General features: G+C 38.2%; 1 protein-coding gene across 2 annotated transcripts in view; it reads left to right on the top strand.

The window, feature by feature from the left end:
* Window positions 1-4,124, top strand: part of COL12A1 (collagen type XII alpha 1 chain) — a 114,028-nt gene extending 109,904 nt beyond the window's left edge. The window contains exons 64-65 of one of the 2 annotated variants that reach the window (XM_069489128.1): window positions 557-727; window positions 1,868-4,124. In XM_069489128.1, coding sequence (XP_069345229.1) covers window positions 557-727; window positions 1,868-1,878 — 182 coding nt within the window. In that variant the 3' untranslated portion in view covers window positions 1,879-4,124. The remainder of the gene's footprint in view (window positions 1-556; window positions 728-1,867) is intronic. The other variant, XM_069489127.1, reaches the window with a different exon arrangement.
* Window positions 4,125-21,981: the final 17,857 nt, after the last annotated feature.

Below are 21,981 nucleotides of genomic sequence, written 5' to 3'. Positions count from 1 at the left end.
GTTTTATGCACTTAATGCACTGGGTTGTAAATGAAGTTTTTTCTTCTTCATCTTAAGGTATGTGAGACCATTGCAACCAAGGTCAGCGCTATGACTAAATCTTTACATTTTTGTTAACCATAACAAAGTATCATTTGTCCAGAAATAACATTGCCTCACTTAGTCTGGAGGTATGGAGTAGACGCTGCCATGTCTTCACAGCAACCCGGTGTGGCTGCCTGATAGAATGACTTCCTTCGGGTGATTTTCTCTCTGAGAGTGGGAGCCAACCACAGAACTCATTGACATCTCTAATTTGGCTTAATTCTTGCTAAATCAGTTTTCCTTGAACAAAATAAAAAGTAGATTTCTGGCATTAATTCTGATGAGTCACTGGCAAGAAAGTTCCATCACACCTTGGTTCACACTGGGTATTTCTTAAGAAAATATTTTCTTACTGTGCACTAGTGAATAGTCTGGTCTCGAGACAGTGGAGATGTCACTCAAAGTATCACTGACTGCCTCAGGAAGTGTGTTTAACAAGAGGGGAAATATTTTTGTTTTAATTCCACACTAGGTCCACAAGGAGAATCCAGAACAGGTCCACCAGGGTCTACAGGTTCAAGAGGTCCCCCCGGTCCTCCTGGTCGTCCCGGAAACTCAGGTATCCGAGGACCCCCAGGTCCTCCTGGATACTGTGATTCGTCCCAGTGTGCCAGCATCCCATACAACGGGCAAGGCTATCCAGGTATGTTGCTGCCATTGTAGGAAGCCAGATTCACCTGAGGTAAAGAACCTTTGTGGAAATGAAGTTCCCTAGGATTGAAGGAAGGTTGATTTGAGGATTTCTTGAAGATATCAACTCTTTCTGTTCTGTTTTGATTATGTAATAATAATACTCTCTTCCAAAGCACAAAACATTATTATTTCACTAAGATTTAATTAATTATTTTCTTTTTTTATCCATATTTCTTTGTTTACCAAATCGCATCATAAACCTCTCTATTTCTTTTAGGGTTTCAAAGAATGCTACCAGTTGACTTTTCTCTTTCCTTTCCTTCCCTTCCTTTCCCTTTTCCCTTTTTTCCCTTTTCCCTTTTTCCCTCCCCTCTCCTCTCCCCTCCCCTCCCTTCCCCTCCTCTCCTCTCTTCTCCTCTTTTCTTGTCTTACCTAAAGGTTGAGAACAGGGATTTGTTGAATACAGTTGTAGAATGCCAAGAACATATATTAAAAAAATTGTTCTGGGAATCTAATTTGAGGGTAAACTATTTGATAACATGGTACAGACCACCGAACATAATTAACTGTCCCACATAGGCCATGGAATTCACACTTATAAAATCTGGGACTTAATCGTTTTTTTAGAAAGAATTGTTAATGAAATTCCAGTGTTTGACAATCATAGAAGGCAGATGTCTCCTATGCCTGATTTTGTGGGATGTGAGTACTGGGGGATATGCTGATCTGGAAATAAGAAAGCCATGCTGTAGTCAATGGTGACCATTTCATTAGTGCACCCTCAAGCATCTTGCAAGTTTTAAAAATGATACTGCTGTTTGATATGGTTTGCTACTTGCAAATAGTGCATGAGTAGTTGAATATCTAAATATGTATATATCTATATATTTATGTGCATACTTACATATGACCAAAAGTAATAGCAAATCTTAATGTGTATTTCTCATGCAACTCATTCACAAAATTACAATTTAATTCTTTATAAAATAAATTTAAATTGCCACTGCCTTATGGCACGTGTGAATAACTGAAAATATATGGATATATATGTATATATACTTTAACCATTACATACGTAGATGGATGTGTATATATTTTTTTTTACATAGTAATTCAACTTTTAAAAACTATCATCTTTGACCTGTTTCAGGTTCCGGCTAACAAATTTTCTAAGTCGCCAGTGCTGCTTACAGTTTGAATACATGAAAATCCTGTTTCTGAGATGTTTGCGCACGTGCTTATTAGAAAATGAGTCTGTATGGAAATCTCACCACAGATATGGTTAACGAACCGGGTCGACATCACAAAGGAGGGTGGAGACTCTTTATACTAACTTGAATGAAAAAAAAAAAAGCAGTGGTGTCAGTTTATAAGCCTGATGCATTTCAGTAATAATGTAGAAAAACATTTTTTTAAAAAAAGTTCAAAGACAAAGCCATGGGGAGCCTCAGTCGTGAAAGAGGTGCACAATAAAACTACTAACCAGCGGAGATCATGCCATTTAAGAAAAACAATTAACCTGGTTAAAGAGAAATGTCTTATGTAAATAATAAACTAATTGTGGCTTGTAAATGATTTGTATGTGATCCTGTCCACTAAAATTACTTAACAATCCTACAATAAGCTTCTGCATCAAAGCCTGCTGCTTGCTCTATGCCGGAATAACACTGAATGGAATCTCCTCATCTCTTGCTTGTTAGCAATGTGTCTGATTCAGGGCATGTGTCTTTTTATTATTATTATTATTTTGTACGTGTACTCTCGTTTGGGTTTTGTAATTGCAATTTTCAAGCCAAAGTTTAAAATCACCTTTTCTTCCTGTGTTGCTGTAGTCACTGGTGTTCCTCACTCACCAGCTATATAATTCAGTCTGTGTGAGGGACAGCCACAGAAAATGTCATGTACTGTATATTACCTGGTGATAGTTGCTTTTCACCTCCAGAGTTCAGTTTCTAGGAGCCAATAAAACTTCCCCTGACCTCCTCAGCTTTCCAAGTTGTTCTTTGAATTGAGGAGTTTGAAGTCATGAACAGTTACTTGGGGATTTGTGAAAATCCTACCTAGGTACTGTGTTTACAGTTCTTTGGCCCAGTCCCGGACCCCTCCCAGGTATTTGTGCAATGATTGTATTTACTGCTGGATCTTTGAAGGTTGTTTTTTTTTTTTTTTTTTTTTTTTTTTAAAGAAAGTGCCATTTCATTATTTGATTCTTACCAAATTCTCTCTGCAAAATAGAAGTAATCAGGACATTGTAACTTATCTATTTATAGTTAGGAGATTAAGACTGGAGTGCCGTCACCTCGGGTGATGATTTAGTTTTGCTGTGTGTGTGCCTTCCAAATCATGCCATAACTGTAATGTTGAATCGGACAGAGCCGTACGTGCCCGAGGGCGGGGCCTACCTGCCTGAGCGCGAGCCCTTCATCGTGCCGGTGGAGCCCGAGCGGACGGCGGAGTACGAGGACTACGGCGCCGACGAGCCTGCAGAGGAGCCTCCTCCCCACGTGCGCTGGCGGCGCGCCCTACCCCGCGGCCCGGGGCAGTGAACCCGAGACCCGGCGCCGAGCCGCAAGGCTGGGGGGAGGTGTTGCAATTCTCATTTACAGGTCAGATAGCGCAGTGTACGTCTTTTCTGTGATGTTTCTTCCGGCGTTGCTTCATCCAAGAGTACCCTTTCTGACTGTAGGGAACCTTGTTTCTGCAGGAAGCCTAGCTCGCAGCACGCAGTCTGTAGACATTTTTGCCTTTGCCCTTGAAATGCTTGCAAAATACTTTGTTCATAAAAGCTGCAAGGAGAGAACATGCCATGTGCCTTTAGTTAGCACAGTGGGCGGCCTCAGTGAAACTATTAGGCAGTAAGTCCTGGAACCCAGAGCTACTGTATATTTCGAGAGAGCAGTTTATCTTTTCTTATGCTTATTTGCAATTCAGTTACACCATGATTCAAGTAATTCCCTTCTTGAAACCAGAAAGGAGGGAACCATCAACTCCATTGCAATTATTTATCTTCCTCTTCTATCTCTGTTATACATTAGTGCATAGGATGCTCTTATACATCTTTAGCAACCACAAACCTTAAGCCATGTAGCTTAAGTTAGTGCATCGACTGGATACAGTTCCATATTGCTTTAAACCTCCTTGTTGTAGACAAACTAACATTTATGCCAAGTTGCAGATTATTCTGCAGAGATGGAATTGCATGTTTGTGTTGTATATTTAGTATGAACTTTTTTTTTTCAGAACATAATGTTTCTTAGTTATCAAAAGCAGTTGGAAAATGTTTGCAAGACTATGAACATAGAATTGCTGCTTTTATATTTTAACTGCAGATTGTGAATTTCACTGCCTTATATTATTTATTTCTGAAACAAAAGAGGCATTTTTCAATAAAACTACTGAAAATTCGACATTGTATGTTTTTTTCTTTGAAGGGCCTTTTGGACTGCTCAGGCGGTTGTTACAACAAACAAGTTCATATCCTTGGATACGGTTACAAATCTTGCTAATACTGTTAAATTATGCTAAATAACTTTAGATTTTTAATGATATGGTGAAGTCATAGAAAGAGAGTGGTGAGAGCCTTAAAAAGCCCAGCAGATTCCAAATGCTTTATTAGGAATATAGAGGATGTGTGGGTTGGTGGAAAAACAACTAAGTATCCTAGGAGACCCCAAACAACCAAATAATCTCTAACAACCCACATGATTTCCTATGCATTTAACCACTTTCCTATACCATACTTTACCCACTAGTGTGTTTAATTGCAAAAGGGAAAATTCCTTAACGGAAATTTTTACATTTAGTGATACCTTCCTTCTCCACTTACAAATGCAATAAAACCATTCTAAAAATCAAAGAAAACGATGTAAATGTTGGTTTGAAAAGAACCAACATAAATTGAAGAGAGAGGAGTAGTGATAGAAAGTTTTCCACAAAGCAAAACATTTGAATTAATAATAATCTGAATACTTTCTGGAGAACAAGATCAAAAGGAATAGACGATAACATGAATGCATTGCATTTAGGAGGCTTCAAGTCAATTGCTAAACTCATAGCATTCGCTTGTAATTCCCAATGTGCACACTTTTAAAGATGGAAGAGACCACTGCGACTATCCTAGTCCAACTCTTTTGCTTTATGTAAGAAGAAACGGACTGTGCTAATTAGCATTAGAACAAGACTAGGACTCCAGGTCTTGTGGTTCTTAGCCTAGTTTATGCCCAGATTGTCCCATCCCACTCCACTTAGTCTCTGGGCAGGAGCTTTCAAACCTCAAAGTTCTATCAATTTAGTTTGATTACCTTCTGATGCAATTGGGTTTTTGATACTCTTCAATGAACATCCTGTGTATCAGGAGCCTAAAGATGGATAGGTCTTCATGTCCCTGATCCAGTGGGGTTTCAGGGCCACATGGATTTGAGGCACAAAGAAATTGCACCTTCTCTCACTGGCTAGATGTGGGTTTGAGTCGTGATCTTGATAATGCCTTGATTCACTGCCTCCTAGTCTATGCTTGGAGGGGACTGGGGGCCAGGGTAATCCTAATTAGGGGATAAGCCCAACATTAATAACCAGCTGAGATACATGACGTGTTTTTTATTTTAACAGTATATTTACTTCTTCATTATGTTTGCTGAATTGTATGTTAAAATTATTTTTGTAATCCTTGATTGAGCACATACTGACTAAACTATGGGGGGAAGAGGCCAGATAGTCTGGCTTTTACAACTCATGGTAAAATTCCAGAAAATCAAACATATAAGTGCTGGTTTATTTATTCAAACTTTTTTTGAAGGGAATGTAGAAAAACTGGAAACATTCTTTCTAGCCCTTTCAATTTGGAAGCATTATAAGAAATTCATTATGTGTAATTTATATTTGGAGCTGGGGCTCTTATTTTTAATGAAAATAGCCTGAAATAAATGTGGGAAGAGGTTGTAACTTCTAATGAAGTCTACAGTGGGAAAGTTTTCAAAATTTACAAATAACGTTTACATAGATCCTAATTTCTGAGTATTTTTATAGAATATTTTGTACAACAAAATTAACAATTTAGCAAATTTAACAGAAGGTTGCAAGTATATTTTCTCAAATATGTGAGCATTATTTTTGGGTCAATGAAGAATTATGCTGCCTGTATAGCTGCTCAAATTTACATTTTATTTTTTGAACAAATAAAGTCAATATAATTGTTTCTAAATATTTATTATTCAATATATCTATTGCACTGCATTTGGCACATGGAAGTCTTTATCATTTAGTTTTAGACATAATTTCCCCATAATTAAAGGCATTTTGATTATATTGTCCTAATGTGGTCCACTTTATAAAAACGAGCCAATTATATGAAGAATTGCTGTGGTAACTCTTTTATTTTCAAAGGCAATTTTTTTAAATTCAAAGAAATATTGATCCTTAAGTTATATATATTTGTGTTTAGAAATGGATTTAGATATGAATATCTATCTAAGCAAACATTCATTAACTTTTTCACTCTTAGATTATGCTGCTGAAGGCTATTGGAGAAAAAAATCACATGGACTTGCTTTCAGGGAATGACCTGTGTTGCCTGTCTCCAACTCTGATCTCTTTGCCAAGTTCCATATTGGTATATCCAACTGTACTGTATCTCTCCCTGAAGTTCCATAGACACCTCAAACTTAACACATTTGGCATTTATTAGGCTTAGGTTCAGCTGAGAGTAATAGAAACCTACAAAATAGCAGTGGCTTAAAGAAGTAGAAATTTCTTTATTTCTCATGTTTGTGAAGTCAAGGACTCAGGCTCTTTCTACATTGCTGCTCTGCTTTTTGTGGTTTCCATGGCCAAATTAAGCTTATGATCCAAAGTGGTTAGTATTATGTCCATATTCCCCAGCAGGAAGGAGCAAGTGGTGAAGAAAAGACCCCTCCTTTTACGAATACTTCCTAGAAGTTGCAAACACAATTTGTATTATATACCATCAGCCCAGAACTTGATCATATGGCTGTATATAGCTATAAGGGAAGTGGGAAATGTGATCTTTATTTCAGTGGCCATGTGCCCCACTGAAATCAGCTACTCTATTGCTACATAAGAAGGCAAATGACTACTGAAGGTCAGCTCAAGGCTTTAGTCTTTGATACAATGTCCAGATCTGAACGTATCTCCCCATAAATATGATTTTCCTCCATTGACCCTATCAACCACCAAGTTACTCAGGCTAGAAATTTGAGAGTCATTGCAAACTCTTCCTTCATGTCTCACATCCAATCAGTCAAGTCTAGCCGATGTATATCTTAATAATCTTATTGTTTGTTACCACTCAATTTCAGACACTTGGGATTTCTTGTCATAACTATAATTAACAGTGCCTTAAATGGTCTCCCTTCTTGTAGCCTTGAATCCTCTAAAAAAAAAAAAGTCTCCCACACAGCTGCCAAAATAATTTGTCTAAAATCTAAACCTGATCATGTCATGTCTCCTACTCACTGATCTTCAAGTGGCATACTGATTTCACTGCAAATCTTGACTCTGCCTGCCAATTCCTTATTCCTCCTCTCTCACCAACTCTTCTACTGGACCATCTGGAATTCCCATTCTGATATTAACAAACTCACCCAAATCTTGAGCCTCTTCAGTGAACAACTTCAGCACCTCCTGACTTGACCCTGAAAACACTGCAGAGACTGTTTAAGCCTCCCAGACTTGATAGGTGGGAACACGTCCTCCTCACTCCTCAGCACTGTTTCCAACTAATAATTCTTCCTTCTCCTACAAAAAGCTTTTATCGTTGGAGGCTCATACCTAACTCCCCATCACTATAACCTGTTTACTTGGCGGGCACTCCATCCCATTCAGTTAAGGCTTTTGTACGTGGCCCTCAGTGCTTTCCTCCACCTCAATATCTGCCATCTTCTGGGGAGATTTTAGCATTAATATTGGACGACAAATCCAACAACCTTAATTATATGACCTTCTTATGTGCCAAACTTTTCTTTTACTCAACCTCAGCTACTCTGTCTCTCCGAGGTCTTAACTTGGACTTGAATTCATTACAAACTGCCAGTACTTTGAAATCACTGATTTAGACACTGCTCTTGTCTGGGACTTCTAGCTTATCTACACTAATACCCTCAATGCAACTGTTCTTCAGCTTCATCATGACATTCAATGTGCTGATTCTTTGTTCTCTCAATCAACTTCTCATCATCAACTTCTATCCATCAACTTCTATCCATCATCAACTTCTATCCATCAACTTCTCATCTTCACTTCCTTTCTCGTCCAGCTTGGATTCCATGTCCTGGTAACATACTGTTTACTGAAAAGCCTTAACTCTAAGGGAGTACAAAACTAGTTCTGTTCTATAGCCACTGACTTCAGTTATGTTCTGTGAATATTCTTTTTCTGTCCTTTATCATACTTTAGACAGGTCCCATTTCTTTTGGACTATTTCAAGCATTAATATTCCAATTCATTCCAATCCAATTTAATCCAATTGAAAACTGTAATCTCAAATCCAGTTTAGTGTCTGTTTTCCTTTCTACCTTAAAGCCAGATCTTTGATGTAGTACTTGGACTGCAGAGATGGTATATCAGCTCTTTTACTCCAGTTTCCCCAGGGTGCAGGTAGGGGAAGAGGACTGAGGAAGAGAAAGTTAAGGTTTTCTCCATTTAACCTGTGCCACTAGAATCCTCTCTTGGATGTCACTGCTTACTATACGGCAGGCGTCCAAATGCTGCTGCTCTCATGGGGTACCTGCTATGTTTTTCAGGGGCCTTAAGGGGCCGTGTTCACTGTCCGTTTATTTTCAAAATGACCTCTTCCAATACCCACTCAGCTTTTGCTCCGATGGAACACTTCACAGCTATTTGCTACTAAGGTCCTCTTCCCTTGCCTAAAGTCCTCTTAAGAGGGATTCCAGCAAGGTGATTCAAGTCTTGCTACATTTTAAGTATCCATTGGATCACAGGAGACTAAGCATCCTTGTTAAGCCAAATGAAAGGAGTCTGCCTCCACAAATGATCCTTCTCTTTGCCTTGCTGTGTCCCAGTTATTTTTCCCCATTCAAGCATATAGGCATGTAAGTTAGGTGAGCAAGTCTAATAGATATCTCCACATGTAATAGATATCCACATGTGGAGTAGCATGCCTCAATCTCTGTGAGTGATTCTCTGAGAGCCTCTTTCACATGGTTCATTTGCATGAGGGTTTGAAACACTCTTTCTATAATGGAGGATAAAAGTCATAACTTTCTGTCCTACAACAATTGCCTGCTTTAGTGGATTCTTGTTGATTTTCAGTCTTTTGCAAATATAGGCTACTTGGGGGCAGTGGAGTGCCAAATCTCAAGGGTCCTGTGGGAATGTGCTTTAAGGCTTTCTTTAGAATGTGGGTGATATGTAATGGTTGTTTCATCTTTATAGCCATTTGTCCAATAGAGTCAAAAGGAAAAGTCCCATTTAATATCTCATTACCCACATAAGCCAAACTCCTGTACTCATTTATTCTTCTTTCACATGTAGGTGTTGAAACCCTAACTCCAGATTATCTCAACTCGTTGCAATCTCCATGAGTGTACCCAGATACTGATCACAGTTGAAGAAAATTATCCATCGGGGAAGATTTTCTGTCGATAAATCCATGATGACCAACCTGAACTTTCCTGTCAACACTTCTCAGTAATTAGACTCCTCCTATTCTTAACTATTTTCAAAAATTTCCAAATTCCAATCCTGTACCTCATCCTGATCAGGAAATTTCATGCTACTTCTCATCAAAGTGGTTATTTCATATAGGAATGAGAAGCTAAATTGGAACTTCACCTTTCTACACAGGGTACAAAACCACCTGCATCTGAACACATCCTTTCCTCCTGTTTCAACAAAAAAAGCATCTCTACTCTTTGAACTCTGGGTCTCTTTTCATTCCTTCCTTCCACAAATATTAAATGCATTAAGCATTTAATAAGTGCTAGGTTCTGTTAAAATGGTGCTGGGGTTCTATAGTGAATGTAGGAAAACATAGGCAAAGTCTCTTCCCTTATAGGGATCACATTTTTACAGTGGGAAATGGACAATAAATAAATAGGCAAAGCATATAGTCAGAGGGTGGTAAATGTTATGAAGGAAAATATAGCAGGTAGGAGCATAGAGAATGCTGGGTGTGCATGGTATGTGTGCCAGTTCAGGTAGAGTGGTCAGGAAATGCTTCTTTGAGCAAAGACCTGAGTGAAGTGTGGCTGAAAGTGTGAGGCTCGGTTCTGATCATTGTGTAATATGGAAGCTTTCACAATTATATAGATTACCAGCCATATCCCTGAACTGATAGTTCTGAACCTTGCATACACACTGGAATCACCTGGGGAACTCTACAAAATACTCATGGCTGAATCCCACCCTCCTAAATCCTGATTAATTGGACTGGGGTGAGGACTGATGATAAGAATTTTTAAAAGCTCCTCAGGTTATAAAGTACTGATAAGGAACCAAACTACCATCTAGAGATTCTCACTCAGTGTGTTAGAGATGGAGGTAAAAGAAAATATTTATTTTAAACATATTCTTTGGGTGAGTCATTTGACCAGCTGGGACAAAAACTGTTTTCTCCTCTCTATAGCTTTGGACATCATCTTTAAGCTGACAACTGTATTTCTAGTTTAGTCCCTTCAGCTGAGCCTTTAGACATATATATTCAACTGCTTTGGTACATCTCCAGTTGGATGTTTTACAGGCATTTCAAATTTGATATGAACAATGTGACATCCCATACCCTCCTTCCGACACTAGCCTTTCTGTAAGTGTTTTCTGTCTTTGTGAGTGGCTCAACCATCCTTTCAATTGCTTAACCTAAATCCTGGGAATTAACGTGACTATCCCTCACCTCCCACATCCTGTCAATTACTATTTTTGATCCTATCTCCTAAGCATCTTTCAACTGTTTACTTCTCTGTATTACCACCGCCTTTCTCTTCCTTTAGGCTTCATTGTTGTGTCTTGATTATTCAGGAGTCTTCTATCTGATCTCTTCTATCCACTCTTACCTCCTTCCAATCCATTTTTCTCACAGCATAGCAGCCAAAATGATTATTAAGAATGCAAGCCTAGTCACATCACTGCATTCCTTAAAATCTTTTCATGATGTCTAGTCCAGAAACCTTATCAAGACTCATGTGCCAGCAGGGACTTGGGCTCTCCCTATTTTTTGACATGTGATGCCTCACTTATCTCCTCAGTTGATTTTCACCAACTATAGTGGACTTCCTGCCCTACCCTTTCTTAATTCTGAGCCTTCACTCTCTCCTTTATCTGGAAAACTCTCTATCTCCATTTGGCCAAGCTCTGCTCATCCTTTAATTTGCTGCTGTAATATCACTTTCTTTGGGACACTTTTCTTGTTGCTTCCAAAGTTCAAGACCCTTGCAATGTGCATTAGTACCACTTGCCTTTTATCATACTAGTAATTCCTTACTCAATGTTTTCCTTCCCTGCTGGATGGCAAGTTTCCATAGTGCAGGCACCACATTTATTTTGTTCGCTCTTGTGTGTCCAGCAGCAACCACAGTGCTGACATTAAGGTGGTGTATGCAACAAATATTTGTTGAATGAATGATTTCAGGAGAAACAAACTCTTTTCCCTGATATATCAGGCTCTACTGGAAACTTATCAAAATGCTGTATGAAGATTGAATGGTTCATGTGTAATTAGAGTTCTTCATGTCTGCTTTGTTGCATAGCAAATGTAGATGCCTTTGTGGGTGTTTTACTCTGTGTGGGAGCCATTAATGACAGGAAGGCTTAATTATTTCTAACTTTGGGCTATTATATAGTTATGCTTTTTTAAATGGTACTATTCTGTATTTATGAATTAAAGGCGACATGAACGGTGAAGAGTAGAGTAATTGGCTGGAGTAGACTATAGGAAAAATTTCACCTTCTGTTCTTCTTCAAGGTGCATTACTGGAAAATAAGATATAGAGGTTGTTCCAAAGACTCATTAGTTATTAATGAAAAAAGCCTCAGGTGTTCAGGAAATGCCACAGAAGAAAAGATGTTTTATCTTCTTTCATCAAAAAGAGCTCTTTTTCCCAAGCCACTCCCCAAAGAGTCAACACCTGGCAGGATAGTTAGACAATGAGTTTGTTATAAAAATGATGTTTTGTTGAGAGGTACTGATGGGAATGACTGTCATTCATTGGAGTTTTGATTGTAGCTAAAGTTACCCGAAATAGGATAAAACAAGCATGTCAAATGGGAAATACCTTTAATCAGAACATTTTCTATGGTTGCCAAATTAAAGCAGATGTGAGATATTTATCAGTTTAAATTTCTGTTGTTTAGGTTACTCAAACCAAATGACACTGGAACAGTTGATTAAGGGTAACTTATTTGAGTGGAGCCCAACAAACAAAGATAACTTACACATTTTTTTCCTTGTCTCTACACCTTTTAACTTTATATTTTCTTATAAAAAGGTATTTTATTTTTAATCTTTAATTTCTTGGTTTCTTGATTATCATACTCAGAATAGAATCCAAATGTAATTTTCATAAGAACATATTAAGTTAGATATTAAGATAACTTTTAAATTATAAAATATTTTCTATGGATATTTTAAAGACAGGAAATAAAACAGACTTATAACCTGTTTTGTGCCTGGTGTGGTACTAAGTGACTCCACTTAGGCATTCTGGTAAGTATTATTGTCCTCATTGTACAGATTAGATAAAAGAGTTTCAACAAAATTAAACCGTTACCGGAGGTCATGCAGTTAGAAAAGAATTTTCTGATCTATGCATTTCTCTGACACTGTGCTCTCCTTACCGTTTACCTGTGGTGATGCAAGAATAATCCTGTTTATAAATCATAATGTAGTTAGGAGTGCAAACTTTGCTCTTGGATCTGGGTTTGAACCTTGGTGCAGATGCTTTCTAATTGTAATCTTAATAAGTTTCTCAATGTGTCAATTCCGAAGTACTAAAAATTTGGGCCTTATGCTTACCTCTAGAGTTATGGGGCGATTAATGCCAATATTTATAATATGTTTTACCATATTGAAAAATTATGCTAGATACAAATCCTGTGAGAACTCATTAAAGACTCTTCTAGAGTAGTATTCCAGGTCTTAGTCGATTTTTGGTGCTATAACGAAATACCTGAGACTGGGTAATTTATAAACAACAGAAACAACTTTATTTCTCATAGTTCTGGAGGCTGGGAAGTCTAAGATCAAGGTGCTGGCAGGTTTGGTGTCTGGGAGAACCCTATTCCTTGCTTCCAAGATGGTGCCTTGGTGCTGCATCCTTCAGAAGGGACAGGTGCTGTGTCCTCACATGGTGGAAGGTGGAAGGGCAAAAGAGGCCTAAGGTAGCTCCTTCCAGATTTTTTTATAAGGCACTAATCTATTCATTACAGCCCTCATGACTTAATTACTTCCCAAAAGGCCCCACCTATTAATACCACCACAATGAGAATGAAGTTTCAACATGAATTTTGGAGGGGATATTTAAATCATAGCACAAACAGAACTATAGACCAATATCTTTTATGAATATAAATGACAAAATCCCCAAGAAAATACTAGCAAACAAAATTCATTAGCATATAGAAAGAATTATAAATGGTGACCAAGAATTCAAGATTGGTTTAACATTTGAAAATAAATTAATGTAAGACACCATATCTATAAAAAAGTACAAAAAAAGCCCACACAATCATCTCCATATACTTGCAAAAGCATTTGACAAAATGCAACATGACTTCAGGATAAAAACACTCAATAAACTTGGAATAGAAAGGAACTTTCTCAACCTGATAAAGGGAATCTACAAAAACACCATAGTTAAAATCAAACTTGATGGTGGAAGATTAAACGCTTTGTCCCTAATATTAGGCATAAAGATGTTCACTTTTGTCACTTCTATTTAATATTATACTGGAGGTTCTAGGCAGGGTGGTTGGTAGGAAAAAGAAATGAAAATCTTCCAGATTGGAAAGGAAGAAGAAAAACTATATCTATTTGCAGATGAAATAATGTTGCATATACAAAATTCTAAGGAATCGACTAACAAAACCGTGAGAACTAATAGACAAGTTGAATAAGGTTGCAACATTCAGGATCAATATACAAAAATCAGTTGAGTTTCTACACACTAGCAATGAGCAATCAGAAAGATAAATTAAGAAAGCAATTCCATTTTAAAAGAACAAAATACTAAGAAATAAATTTAACAAAAGAAGTGTAACACTTATATTCTGAAAATTTTAAAAAAATGTGGAGAGAAATTAAAGAAGCCCTAATTAAATAGAAAGACATCCCATATTCACAGATCTGAAGACTTAATATTGTTAGGGTGGCAATATTCTTAATATTGATCAATGGATTAAACAAATATTTATCAAAATCCCAGCTTGTTTCTTCACAGATGTTGACAAGCTGCTCCTAAAATTTATATGGAAGTTCAAGGAAACTAGAATAGCCAAAACAACCTTGAAAAAGAACAAAGTTGGAGGGCCCACACGTTCTGATTTTAAAGCTTACTACAAAGCTACAGTCAACAAGAAAATGTGATATTGGCATTAAGATAGACATATAGAACAATGGAATGGAGTTGAGAGTCCATAATTAAACCCTTACGTTTATGTTGAATTGATTTTCAAGAAGGGTGCCCAGACAATTCCATGGGGAAAGAAATAGCCTTCAATGAATTATGCTGAGACTCCTGGACATGCACGTGCAAAAGAGTAAATTTGGACTCCTGCACATCATATACAAAAGTTAACTCAAAACAGATTATTGAATGAAATGTAACAGGTTAAATTATAGGCCTCTTAGAAGTAAATATAGGCATAAATCTCTGTGACCTTGCTTTAGGCAAAGCCTCCTTAGATGTGAGTATAAGCAACAAATGAAAAGTAGATAACTTGGAGTTCATCAAAACTAAAAAGTTTCGTGCTTCAAAGGATTCCATCAAGCAAGTGAAGAGACAATCCATATTGTTAGAGAAAATATTTACAAGTCATATATCTGATAAGGGACTTATATCTAAAATACATAAAGGGCACTTAAAACTTAATTATAAAAGACATGTAACCCCATCAAAATGGGTATAGGATCTCAATAGACATTTCTCCAAAGATGTAAAGATGGTGAATAAGCACATGTAATGGTGCTGAACATCGTTATCTATCAGGGAGATGCAAGTCAGAACCACATGAAATACCACTTCACACCCGTTAGATGGCCGTAATAAAGAACAAGCATGGACAAGGATGTGGAGAAATCAGAACCCTCACACACCAATGATGAGAATGTAAAATGGTGCAATTTCTTTGGAAATATACCAAATAATGTGCCACAACATACATTAATACAGTATTACCAAATGTACTAACTATTGTAGAAACTGTTGAATTGTACACTTTAAATGAATGAATTGTATCTCAATAAATCTGTTCTATTAAAAAGAAAAAGCTAAAGGATGCCAAGTTCTGGATCTGGTAGAGGCACAGAGGGATCACAGAATTCTAGGATGGGAAAGCAAAAGTAGAACCAGGGATGAGCAGAGGTCAGAAACTCAGGGGATTTGATGTCATAGACTTTTGCTTTTAGAGATCAGTCTCAGTGTCTGCAGGTGCTTGGCATGCTCTTTGCCTATCTGACTGCGATCACTGCTTAAATTCAAATACTATTGTAGGTGGAGTAAAGTGAGGTGAGGTGAGGTGAGGTGAGGTGAGGTAGATTACACATTAAGGTGTTATTAGTGATCTATCCTCCAGGGCAAATGAATTTTGAAAAACAGTTTAATTAAAGAAAAGCAGAGGAATTTATAAAGGCACCAGATATTATGGAAAGAAGAAGGTGAATGAAATTGCAAAGGGCTAAGAAAAGGAATTTTAGCAGAATCCTGCCTTTTTAAAACCATAGGTCAGCCTGGAGGTCTCCTTGAGTTGTCACATTTTGTAGACATGAATTCTAAAGGTAAAGGTTCCACATCATATGGATCAGGCTGGCCAAGAAAGTCTATTCCATTTTTATGAGGAATCTTGGAGCCAATAGCTGTACCAGTTGTATATGTGTGACAGGCCCAGTCTATACCAAATCATGAAAAGCCAGGGAAAACTTCTTCTGTCTGGGAGGTTGGCAATAACTGCAGGAGAATATTGGGCTATCAAAATATAAATTGCACGGTTTCTATCTATTCAATCTGAATGATTTCTACCTATGTGGCCCAGAGACTCTAAGAACTCTAAGTTAGTGATTCTCCATTATTGGAGGGAGCATTTTTTTCTGGGGAGGGGTGAAGATCATATTAGAATTTGAGGAATGGCAGTGTGTGGATATTTGAAGATGCAAGTTCAATATACTTATTCTGTTAGTAACACAAATTATAAATAATTAGGCTCCATAGTCCTTTTGGTTGGTGGAAATATGTAGAAGATAGAATAAGCACTGTTAGAGACATAGGATAGAAAATGTTCATAAATAGTGCTGTAGACCAGTAGGGATACAAAGAGATCTGAGAACAAAGGATGTTCCTCTTTGATGAGACACAAGGGTCCTTTGAGTCCTTGGAATATTGGAACTGAGACTTCACAGAACTCAGTGACTGTGAGTGCTGAGGAAAAGTGTTAGTTCAGCAATCAAAATGCCTTGCATTGATTATATGTTCATGGCCTCTCCAGCTTTTTCCATGGAGCCTCTCAAGACAAGGGCCACGAAAAATTCTCACATGGTTTATGTAGACTCTCCTTGGGAAGCTCACACTGCACTTCAGAAAGTACATGGCTTAGTAACATGAATTTCTGGAAGCTAGATGATTGGTTGACTGGAAAAAAAAGAAGTCTTATAGTTTTTAGGAATATTTGAGGTCATGTGCTCTTTTTACAAGTAAGATTACACAAGGATGAAATTTCAAGTTAAGTATAAGTGGATTATTTTAAATTGGAATGATTTATACCTCTACTGGCGTGAATTATACCTTCAAAACTGGAAACATTAACTTGCAAATTAATGTTCCTTGCAAAGGAGCACATTAAATAAAGTGTGCTCCTTTTTCCCACCCTGCAGCCCTACTTCCCCAATCTCTTCTCCACTCTTGGACTCTGGAAGCTGAGTCCTTAGGAATAAATCACTTGGGCTGTTTCACTGAGTGGCTTAGGGTTGGGGGTAGGAGATCAGAGGGAGGAGGAGACAGCTATTCTCCTTCTGCGGGGCGGGCCGTCTTCTTCCTCTCCTTGGCTCCAGCTCTCACTGAGCTCCCATGTGGATGTTTTCTCCCTGTGTCTCTTCAGCACTCGGGGTGGTAATGTCTTCCCACCAGCAAGTTCCTGTTTCTAGTTTCTAGATGCTTCACCATTCTTTGTTAATATTTCCTTAACTTGCTCACACCTCTGTAAATCATCTGTTAAAGTCTTGTCATTTATGCCCTCTGTGGGAAATTTCTTTCCTTTTGGGACCATGAATGATACACAAGGGTACATGAGTTAAGAAAAGAACACTAGATTGGAATTAGAAGTGGATTGCCCACTAACTAGTTCAGTGACCTTTGGGAAGATGCTTTGACTTTTCCAAGTCTCTATTTCACCTCGTGTAAAAGAGGTGGAAATTATCCTCTGATTGGAATCACACGTGGCATAAATGGCTGAAAGGGAAAGTGGTGGGCTGGACTGGAGGGCAAGCCTTGTCACCTTTAGATAATGGAAACAGATACAAGCACAAACAGGCCAACTTGGAAACCATCTCAGACACTGCAGAGAAATTTATCTTTGGAAGAGAAGAATACCAAGGGAAAACTCTTTCAAGCCAGACATAATCTAAGGCTGGATTTCCTCCAGATAAGGAAAACTGATGCAATGACGCAAGAAGTTGGGGAGAACTGGAATTGTAAGGAGTTCACGTAGGAGAAGGCAGCCTTTCCCTTGATTTCTAAATGCTACAGTTAAGGAGAATTAAGTCACTGACTAGATCCCAGTGAATTGCCATCACTGCTTAACATCTCAGCAGCCTGCAGGTCCCAGGGCTCTTGTGGACACTCACTTTAAAATGCCCTAGTGTCTTCATCCAGTCAGTCCTAAGGCTTTGTCAGGTTCCACTTTGCCACTCCTAATAAATTCTTTTTTTTTTAAACTTACTTTTCTGTTCCCAGTTCCCAGAAAGCACAAAAACGGGTTGTTTGAAAACTGCCATTATTTTGTGTTGTATTGAAAAAGCAAATAAATTTTCGATAAAACCAGATTTGTTCATTAGGCTTATTGAGTTCTGCTTCCCTGGAGAGTTCCGATATGCTATTAGAACCTTTCCAGAAGGCAAGCTACTGAAATATCAAGTGAGGGGATGAACAACAGAATGTGGAGGGAAAGTAAGCAGAGAAAAACACATGACAGAATTGGTGGAGGGAGGAGATATATTTGGGGGGAGGGTGGGAGAAAGAGAAATTCCGCTCAACAATGGGAAGAAGAATTATGGCCACAATATCTTAGCTTAGCTTGTTGATTAAATCTAGAAAACAAAAACATTACTTCCGGTATTTTGAGAACTTTTCCTTGAGTGTCTATCAAATCCCTAAAAGAAATTCTGAAGATGGTGACTCACAAAAATATGGTATTCATATAAGTATTGGATTGAATACACTTATGAGAAGGCTCAAGGGTAGTTGCCTGAAATAACTTGGTAATTTTCAAAAATACGAACAAGCGGAATAACACCCACCATTTGATTTTGTTCCTTATTTTTCATTCATCATGAGAAAGGGAAGAAGGTCAATCGAGATGAGCAGAGGCATTCCCACTAAAGGTGAGAACAATCATTTAATTAATGCCTGTGCTCGAAAAAGCTTCTGTAGGTGTAAGAATCCTTCAGCTTCCAGAGCTAAGAAATGCTCTATTACGCCAATGCTATATGGATTGCTTTTTGAAGTTCTTCCAGCTTTTATCAATTGTGTTTGATTTCATTCAAGGTATTTTTTTTTTCAACTAGCATCATCTGCACATTAAAGTTCCAAGGGAGCCTCATTTCAAGAGCAGCTTGACTCAATTCAGCTATGAGTGGACCCAAATGTCTCATCCCATTAGCATGTCATCTTTTGGCATTCACACCATCGTTATTCGTGGCACGTCGTTCTGTTGTCATCTCCATTTTCCTCCCTTCCTTATCCATTGCTCACGTCCCCCCTCTCCAAAAACACCAAAAACTTATCTTAGGAAAACCAATAGAAAGCCTGATTTTCAGTGTAGAAGCCATCAAAACTTAGGCATGTAAGGAAGAAAAGTATGTGAGAGAAACAAAAGACAGATTGGTGGATAAATTCTCTAACTTCTGATGCATGTAATAAAGCTATTCTTTCTTGATCTTTATCAGAGATTAGAAGGAACTTCTAGTAATTCCTTATTGCCCTAAGACTAGAATAATTAGCTCTATTAAATTGTTGAATATAAATATTTTCTGGTTATTCTGGTGCTATGGTTGTCTTTACAGAAATGATGTGTGATAGTCATGAGAGTTGATATGAAATGAATTTATTGAATCCCCAAGTGCTTCAGAAGCTTAAGTTATAGTGTCTTTTTTCTTTTCTTTTCTTTTTTTGAGACAGGGTTGCTCTGTGTCACCCAGACTAGAGTGCAGTGGCATGGTCATAGCTTAATGTAGCCTGGAACTCCTGGGCTCAAGCGATGCTCCCGCTCCAGCCTCCCAAGTAGCTAGGACTACAGGTGCATGCCACTACACCTGGATAATTTTTAAAAAAAATTGTTGTAGAGATGAGGTCTTGATGTGTTGCCCAGGCTGGCCTCCAACTCCTGGCCTCAAGCTAGCCTCCTTCTTCAGCCTCCCAAAGTGCTGGGATTATGGACATGAGCCACCATGCCCAGCCTTAAATTACAGTTTCTTAAGACCTTTTAAATGATAGGCTTTAATTATAATTTTTGAATGGCTGTTTACTTAAAAAATTTTGATGATACTTATTGATACTGATAAGCCCTTTAGTATTTCAGCTGTAAGTGTGCAAAGGAAGCCAGCAATAGTGGCTCTAAATATAATATATAAGATAACCCAATATACAGTTAGGCTGAAAGTCAAATTGCACCCATCACGTATATGATGTTGAATATTTCTCTTGATGTTTCTTTGGTATTGTTTTTGTTGAGATTCTAAGGATTTATCAATTCAAAGTGGATTACCAAATATAGAGTTTAGATTTCCCTGAAAAAGATCAAAAGTAAAATTTTAGGCTGAAACTTAGGCTCAGTTTGTAGGTTGCAAGACATATGGATGAGGCAATATTTTTCAGATGTTACTATTTTCTCAGATAAGCACACTGCGGCATAACCAGGAGATTTTAGTTTCCTGGAGGAAAGGTATCACTGGCCGATGGAACCATCTGTATAAAGGTGTGAAGGACGTGGAGTGGGAGGAGGGGAGACTGGGCAGGCTCAGGGATGGTCAGGAGAGGGAAACAGGAACCAGATGGCAGGGAAAGGGTCTTCTGCGGAGGTGGTGGGGACACAATGGGGGATATATTTGCCTGAAGTGTGACATGGTCAGAGGTGTCTATTTATTTAATTAGGCTTTCCCCTGGCACAGGTGGGTCTCCCAGCTGCTCTGGAATTTTCCCCTCCAACCACTGGCTGGGAAACAGACGCAGCAGTGAGCCAGAAGAGAGAGAATGCGACCAGGGCACCAGCTTACTTAGAGTCCCGACTTCTTTTCTTGCCTGGGGGATGAACACTACTTTCCTGAGTTCAAAGGAGAAGCTAAACTTGCTTATAAAATTTCTATCATGCAACCTGTCAACATATTTGTTTGCGTAGAATAAGCAGAACAGAACAACTGCTCTTCCTCATCACGCATCTGTTTTTGTGCCCTTTGGAGGATTTTCTAGCCAAATCTAACTAAATGAAAACTCAAACCCTACAAATTCCGATGGAGGTGTTACAGTGTTATGAAGGAACTTTTCTTCACTTGTTTCTCATTCTCCTTTTTCATTAGAGTTATGTAGATGGAGACTTCGAAGGACTCCCTTAAGTATGCAGCTATGCTCACTGTTCAAATGGGCAATTATTCTTCTAAACCAGTCTTGGCCTCAAGGTAGGACAACAGAGAAAGGGAGACAAGGAGATTCGGTTCCTATCCCAGGCACAGCATGTTCTCATTTGAGAATGTAGCAAGATTCCAAATGGGATTGCTGTCCCAGTGATTGATATTTTTAGATAATACTGAAAAACAAACAAAAGAGCTTCTCAATCTATACTAAAAGACATTCACATTATAGGTATGCATTATTATCAAAACACACAGTAGGCACTCAAATATTTGAGGAATAAATGATTGAGTAAATATCCTCCTGGGAATTGAATGACTTACTGTATAGACATATGATGTTTCAGTATACAGACTAAACTACTTGGTGATGTCTCTCTGTGGGATTTTCACAGCTTTGGTTAGATTGTTTTTGTTTTTGTCTTCTCATATTTTTGGATAGCGAAGATTTGAAATCTGAGGATTTCCAAGTGCAATTTGTCAATTTTGAGCCCTCTATTTCAACAGAGCACAGTTAAAGTATGTTTTATTTTTACTAATTAATTTATTCAGAGGCACTGTGTCAGCCTTTTTTGGTAAACCAATGAGTAAGACACTCCCTGCCCTTTACAAGTTCTTGGCTTGCAGTCCAGAATAATTTCTTAGAAAATATGAAAGTGATATCATTTGGAGCACATCTCAAATAGTAGTCTATTAGCTATCTAACCCCTTTTTCTGAATAAATTTCCAGAGTTCCCAAATATGCCATAATTTACTAGTCCCTTCCTGCCTAACCATAAACATATCACATTTCCCCCTTTTAAAAAATCATGCTTTATACATATCTTATCTCATTTCTTCCTGTCACTGACAAACATCTTAAAAATGAAAAGACTTTGCCTGTTGCTTCTATCTCCTTTCCATCAACTTAATCCCTAAGTCCATGGAATACAACTTGCATCCCCCAACTATGCTCAAGTGGCCCCCTGCAAGGTCACTGGTGATTGCTATATACAAAGGTTTTTTTCTTTCTGTATATTCTCCCAGTGTTTGCTGCATAAAACACTTTTGGCCTCCCCTTCTTTCTTGAAACACTCTTCCCTTGTTTCCCATGACATTAGCATGCTGCGCTCCTGTTACCTGAACGGCTGCTCTTTCTTGCCTCTTTTGACGGTTCTACTGTCCTTTGTTGCCTAAATATGCAGGTACCTGCAATGTTGTCTTGCTTGCTCTGCTTCCACTCTCCCTTCTTCTGGTTCTAGCACCTA

Source organism: Eulemur rufifrons, chromosome 15 (genome assembly GCF_041146395.1).
Source record: "Eulemur rufifrons isolate Redbay chromosome 15, OSU_ERuf_1, whole genome shotgun sequence".
In the NCBI taxonomy this organism is placed as follows: domain Eukaryota; kingdom Metazoa; phylum Chordata; class Mammalia; order Primates; family Lemuridae; genus Eulemur; species Eulemur rufifrons.
The sequence above is the reverse complement of the archived record's forward strand: the minus strand, read 5'-3'. Positions and strand labels throughout refer to the sequence as shown.